This window comes from Macrosteles quadrilineatus, unplaced genomic scaffold (genome assembly GCF_028750875.1).
Source record: "Macrosteles quadrilineatus isolate MER2022 unplaced genomic scaffold, UCM_ALF_1.0 Scaffold_7__1_contigs__length_78375512, whole genome shotgun sequence".
Taxonomy (NCBI): domain Eukaryota; kingdom Metazoa; phylum Arthropoda; class Insecta; order Hemiptera; family Cicadellidae; genus Macrosteles; species Macrosteles quadrilineatus.
In genome coordinates this window covers 31,094,507-31,101,782 of record NW_026542600.1, presented here as the reverse complement: position 1 = coordinate 31,101,782, position 7,276 = coordinate 31,094,507, and the positions used below count along the sequence as shown (strand labels likewise).

At 36.6% G+C, this 7,276-nt stretch overlaps 1 protein-coding gene across 2 annotated transcripts in view; it reads left to right on the top strand.

The window, feature by feature from the left end:
* Positions 1-1,782: 1,782 nt before the first annotated feature.
* LOC128997966 (centaurin-gamma-1A) overlaps positions 1,783-7,276 on the top strand; it is a 172,780-nt gene continuing 167,286 nt past the window's right edge. Inside the window, exon 1 of one of the 2 annotated variants that reach the window (XM_054423839.1) lies at positions 1,783-2,219. In XM_054423839.1, coding sequence (XP_054279814.1) covers positions 2,048-2,219 — 172 coding nt within the window. In that variant the 5' untranslated portion in view covers positions 1,783-2,047. The remainder of the gene's footprint in view (positions 2,220-7,276) is intronic. The other variant, XM_054423837.1, reaches the window with a different exon arrangement.

Sequence of the window (7,276 nt, the reverse complement as noted above, 5' to 3'; positions counted from 1 at the left end):
CAATGATGATTTACCCGTGATTGTGGCCCACTGGAGATGTTCACAATATTATCCGTGATCTCTGGTGACGATGATGATGATGACTGTTAGAGATTTTATGATTTTAACGCTAAGAGGGAATTCCACCACAGGGTTGGGGGCCCTCAATTAATTTGGCCTAGGGCCGCAAGTACCTTAAATCCGGCACTGGTTATGTACTTCAACATAACAACATATCAACATTTTTGGTTATGTACCCAACACCACCAGGGACCCATTTCATAATAAACTACAAGTTACAAGTTACAACTTATAACTTGTAATTTTCATTAGATTTGCATTGGGCGATCAGATGATTTACCATTAATAATAGTTTGTAGTTTATTATGAAATGGGCCCCTGGTGGTGTTGGGTGTACAGTGTAGAGCCCCTCATATCCGGCCACCACGGGACCAAGCCCCTGGCCTTATTACGATTTGGCCGGGTACTGGGATTATCTTTAGAAGAATAAACATGTTTCAAAAAGAAAAAAAATTAGTTTTTAAGTAATGGACGTAGGTACTCTACAAATTTTAAAACTATTTTAATAATAATGGAGGTAAAAATGACAATAAATATGCCCTGAAGATCATTAGAACTTAAATGGTACATAACATTTCTACTAAACTTTCTTATCCATTTTGTTAAATACAAAAATTAATGTACTGTACTAACCCCGCTTTGTAAATAGTCAACCAACTGTTCAGAGGTTAGACCTACTAGCTCAACTGAGTATAGTAACACAGTAAATGTACAAACAAACAGAAGAACACTCAAGTCCTAAAGACCAGTGCCTTTATCTGTAAACGTCTGTAAGCTGTGAGAAAAACATTTTGATGTTGGCTTCCTGTAAGGATCGGATAAACAGAGGACCGGTAAAACCAAGGCCAGATATCAGGGATTTCTACTAGCTGTTTGAAAATGTGACGAGTTGGTAAAGTTCGGCTATGAATACTGAGCACCTGGAAATAATAGTTTCTAGGTATTTGAGTTCTGGGGCCCATTTCATAATAAACTACAAGTTACAAGTTACTAATTTCCATTAGATTTGCATTGGGCGATCAGCTGGTTTACTAATAATATTAATTTGTACTTTATTATGAAATGGGCCCTGATCACCTGTAGTAATAATTATTAATATAATCTACCGGAATAAAAAGTGCCTGACGCAAAGGTTTGAAATTATGGTATTATCTCTATTCATAATCTTTTTTGTATTTCTAATATTATTGTAACTCGCATTATAACTGAATATTTTGTCATCATAGTATAACATTATACTATGATTATAATACGAACATCATATTACATTACATAATGTAATATGATTGTTACACTTACATTGAGTTTTGCGAACTAAACTATAAACTTTATTTTGTTTCTGTATATTCTCTGACTGTATTTCAATCACAATTTGATTCACTTCACTAAGTCATATAATATCCAGTGCTGCGCTAAATTTGCTTAGTTTTCCATAAATATGTATGTTTATTAATACAAATATTTGTTGTACTCTATAATCTACGCTTTTAACCATATCTGCAACTAAGCTAGATAGTTCGCTTTAACAACTACCTTTTTTGATAGAAAAAAGTGAAATCACCATCAATGGAAAGGAATGCTTGCTTTGCATCGATGTTATAATGTTGAATTTTGATGGTGGGTGTTGGAAGTGGAGTGGGGCCGAGCTTTCAACTTCAACAAGAGAGCTGTCGTATGCCTGTTCTGTGTTCTGTTGTTTGTTTGTTGCTTTTCGTCCCTAGCTTATAGCTTAACAGTACGTGTCCGCGCTCGCGTCCTCAATAATTGTTTGTTTATTATGAAGATCGGATATTTTTACGCTGTAATCAATTGTGCTTAACATTTGTGATCCTCAAGTGTAATTATTTGTTCACAGAGATGTGTCAAGTGAATTATGGATGGAGCAACTTTAGGTGCAGGTTAATCCTGAAAGCCTCTTATTTTAGGTTATAAGTGCATAGTGAAGTGTTTTTTGTAGAATATGTAATATTTATTTTTAGCTATTATAATGAATTCGAGGCAAATTCAGTCATTCTTTAACAACTCAGCGGCTATACGCCAGGAGATTCAAAGATTTGAAAGTGTTCACCCCTCTATTTATGCAATATATGATTTAATAGAACTCATACCAGACACTTTGATTGCTCAGCAAATCCGGGATCATGTCGTCTGCATTGAAGGTATGTTGGACCTATAATACAATATGTAAGTTACAGGCTAATTAAGTTAACTTAATCTATAGCCATCAGGTGGTTATTTAAGGTTAGCCTAAAAACAGAACACACATCAGAAGACATACCAAAATCTGCTGGCTATTATTTTTCTCACCTTTCACAATTTTATTTTTGAGGGATTTTCGTAGAGGAAGAGGTTTCAGAGGATATTTTTTAGTTACTGTAGTATCCTTTTCATGTAGTATTCCTTTTCGGGGGTGGGATGGTCCTGTCTCTGAGCACGGACGGTATGGTTATCTTGAGTGTGGGGGGTTCTTCCCGGAACCTCAATTGAGTCAAGGGTGTCGCCACCTCTGGTGGATAGGTTCATCCGGGTGGGTCCCACTTCTATACCTGCCTCCTTTTGGGAAACCCTGATGGCCTGGCAGTGATGTTGGGTCTGACGGGCAAACGAAGTAGATCGGGTGCTGGGTCCGAGCCCGCCAGGGGTATCTGGGGATCTATCGCTCTGGTTATCTCTGGTTTCCCAGCAATGGGTAAGGCCTCGATCGGGCAGCGGTGTAAATGGGAGGTTGGGGTTCCCCCCGTCAGCGTGCTGATGGTCCCCTTCCTCCTGGCTATTGATGGCGGGTTCTGCCTGTCAGGGATTAGATAGGTCCCGAGTGTTGTTTGCACTAAATGCGTCGGGGCGCTCTACCATGGACCTCTAGGTCCCGACCTAGTGGAACCCAGGTGGAGTGACGCTTAAACAAGCAGCCGGAATCCCTGGTTAGGATTGAGGGGCAACCCTCCTTCCGAAGGGTCTGCTTCGGCAGCCGGCGAGCCTGATGACCTTAAGTCATCCGCCCATGATGTGCTAAAGGTTGATGCGTAAGCTTCGGCCTACATCATGGGGCCCGGGTATGTCCTAAAGGATAGGTACCGGGTATGCAGTCAGGGGGCTTCGGCTCTCATGACAACAATAAATGTAAATGTAATGTAATGTAAATGTAGTATCCTTTTCAGTCGTGGTCTATGTACATCGTGGCCATTAGTAGGAAAATAACCAAATGTACGCAGTCAATAGACCATTGACTTTTGCACTTATGACAAGAAGAAGGTAAGGATGGCGTTAGATTGGTTGTTGAGGAGAGTAAGGAAAGGGAGTGTGATCTCGAGCATTTGGTGATCCCAAGCATTTCAACTGTTGACAAATTCATAAACATTAAACACCCAAATCGAGTAAGCTTGATATATGCCATCTTCTACAACTTGCTTTCTCTTTAAGTAATTGTTGTATCTTTTTACAACCTTATCCCTAAAAAATCCGAGGTTACCCACAACTTGACAGTGGTATACCTGTCAAGTTGTATCCCTAAAAAAATGAAGTTATTTACAACTTGACAGTGGCGTTCCCATCAATCTGTATCCATAACAAAACTGAGGTTTCAACTTGTCAGTGGTGTTCCCGTCAAGCTGTATCCATCAAAAATCTGTGTTTTTAACTTGACAGCTGGCGTACCTGTCAAATTTATATCCTCAGATTACAACTTGACGTGTAGCCTACACCACTTTTAAGTTTTATCCTTTCTTTTCTGTGTCAAGTTGTATATCCACGTCAATTTCACACCTTCCAAAATGGTTAAGTTTACTGTAATGATTGAGTGTTGGCAGATTAATAAATGTGGCAGTTATTTAACTGTATCCCATTAAAAAAAAAATAATCTGGAGTTGAATTTACAAAAAATATTTTTGATGAATTAGGCTGATTAGGTTGGTTAAATTGAAATAGCCTGGATTAATTGTAAAAAAATAGGTAAATTATATAAATTAAAATTGGTTCCCATGAATTTTATCGGCTACTTTACTTTAAATGCTACTGTTAATTCGTGAGTAGACAAGCATTAACCAGCAAAGACGGCTATTAACCAGCAGTGTAGTGGGGTGGGATCGGGGTTCCCACTCATTTTTAACTAGGGGGTGGTATAGCCTTTATTAGAAAGCAGTCCATATTAAAGTTACTGGGATAAATAATCATTAAGCCTATGTTAAAAACATTCCTAAACACGTCTGTACGTAGGAACAAGCAAGATGCAATCAGTACAGTTCCAAATCTTATTTGACAATTTTAATAGAAGTAGGTAAGGATAAAGAACTCCATTAAAATAATAGTTATTTGTGCAACTAGTGAGAAAAGTGAGCAATTGACTCACTCGAGAGAAATCCTTATACTCACGAGCCGTAGGTGAGTGAGGAATGGTTTCTCGAGTGAGGCAATTGTACTTTAAACTCGAGTTGCACATTATACTTTTCCTACAGTTACCATAAAACAAATAAATTGGTGAAGAAACATAACCTATTTTTACACAGAAGTGAACTTTTAATATAACATTAAATGTGAAGTGACAAATACAACAGTACAACAGCTGACCAGCTGATTTACAGCCAGTGCTGTCAACGTATTTCGCGTGCATACGACGTTGCCTGCATGTTACGCGCTCACTATTTTGTGCCTTCACGTTGCAAATCTGGAGTGAGACTAAGTAATTAGAGTGAGACAATGTTAACATTGTCTCACTAATGAGCGAATTGGCCACTTTGCTTTCTCAAATCAGTGAGAGAACATGTACATTGTTAAATAACTGTAGGAAAAAAAAAATATTTTTTTCATACTTCCGTAGGCCCCGAAAGTAGCCTAACTATTTTTGATAACAGCTTATATCAAAGAAAGTAGGTAGGTACTGTACCAGATGTTTCACAAGCTCTAGAGCGAGGGAAAAACGATCAGCTGATATTCCCTCGCTCTAAATCACATTCCCTCCAATTTGTTTTAGCAAATTTCCCTATAGGGAAGTAGCTATTACCGTAGGTGGCACGGTAAGACCTAGGCCCGGGACCGATTTACTTTTTCATTTTGGTATCCACCGAGTCCAAAAACTTGATTCGTTCAAATTTTTATTTCAAAATATATTTCAAAAATATATATATACGTCCGTGAACGCGATAACTTGAGTAATTTTTGTCCGATTTTGATGAAATTTGGTTTAAAGGTGTAAGGCGGGATAAACTTGAATGATTTCGCGAACCATAATGATTGGGACCATGGAAACAGGTTTTACGAGGGTTTTTATGGGGTAAAAAATGGTTTTTCTAATTTTTGACCCTCAAAATACAAAATTTCCCAATTTCTCTCTAGGCCCTACACCTTTTTAAAGAGCTTAAAAAACGAATAATTTAGTACATCAAAGTGTTTTTGTACGGTTATTGGTAACGGAACAAATTTTAAAAATTGTAAAAATTTAAAATTCCCATGTTATTCTTATGGTGAATATATTGTAAAATGTTGTAGTTTGCTTGTCTATGGATATATTTTGATCAAACTTGGCAAATTTATTTATTTTATACTAAGCTATTTTTATTTTACTAAAAAACACACTTTATTAGTTTCCTTGTAGCAGCAAACCTAGGTACTCATTAAACCTAATGTTATTTAAACAGCTTAGATTTAATTGAAAATCAATTCAGACGAATGGAAATTCGCTTAGTCGGCAGGTTTGCTGCGGCGGGGGTATTATTACTTTCCCTTGCCCTCGATTAGTTCTCAATTCATCCACTACGCAAGCTAGTGTTTTGTTACGGTTTATTTTAATGATTAAAATCAGCCGTTTTCATTGTTGCACAATCTAAATGTAGCCTATACAGAAACAGGCATTAGTTTGTTTCGCTGTGTTTTAGCATAGTGCGTGTTTGAAATTGTTCAAATTATGTCTGTCATTCCTGACAATTTGATGGAAACAGCTTCAGAGGTAACCAATCACCTTCCACCCAGAGAAATCACAGAAAGATATGAAAAGGAATACAAAAAATTTACAAACTGGGTGCAAATTACAAACTTTTAAGTCAATTTTTAATCTATAAAAATCTATAGTCATGAAACCATGTATATTGTGAAGTAGATTTTCAAAGATAAAGAGTGGTCTAAAACTATTTTAATACTATCGGTGAGGAATGTATATGATGCAATGTATATGAGTGTTTATGTGTCGTGATGAAAAGTATCGTTCATATCTTGCACCGAAAGTTATTTTCCGACATTTGCTCCATTATTTCCGTCTTTGGTCTTATTGTACCGTACGTTAAAATAACTCTCACATGCTCGGCTTCGCCTTGCATGTAAAATTTGGTTTTTCTGATTTTGGCTTTGCCTCACACATGAAAGTTGAGTGTGTGCCAGAAAATGCCACTTTCGGTCTTAGTAATGAAATATACTATTTCATGTGAGAGATTGAAGAAATTAGTTCTTAGTTAAGTCAAAAAGTAAGTACCTACTGAACCTCAACTTTTGTTAATTCATGACAATAGCTCTGTGGTTATACAATCCACCATGTTGTTGACTGAACCACAAGCCCACCAAGCTTTCCTGTATTAGTATAACTACGACCAATACATAAGTAGGTTATAGATAATTTTAAGCTTAATGTATTGTGTTCATTTATAAAAATATGTTTGAAAATGAAAGTGTAAAAACCTTTTTTTGTGGGTTTTTAATGACCACTTGTTTATTTGTATTGAGGCCCAGAATTTATCTTCCTCTGTAGGCACCAGATTTTGATCAGCAATTCCCTAAATTGTAACATGTTTTCAATTATTATTATTTTTTTGTGGCCGAGAGAAAAGAATCATTCTTCCTAATTGAACGTTTTAAATTTTTGTTTAAATTGTTTTTAAAGTGACCCACAAGATTAACAAAGGTAATCCAGTGAGTACAATAGCCTACAAAAAGTTTCTAATTTATCTTCAATACAAGGAATCTTTTTTAAACCTATCATAACCTTTTTTTAGCCTTAGTCCATAAATAATATTCTTACAGTTACTACAGAAATAATTCATATTTTATTTAAAGCTTGCACTCAATTCTTTACCAGAGTTGCAGATTCAAGCGTAGTCAGTGTTTCTATGATTATATTCTGCTGAGCTTGCAATTGCATGATGGCGATGCTAGATAGGTACCCTACTATTCTCCAAGGTCTACAATACCTTAGTTATGACTCACGTCAACTTTACAAACTGTGGTTAGGGATAGT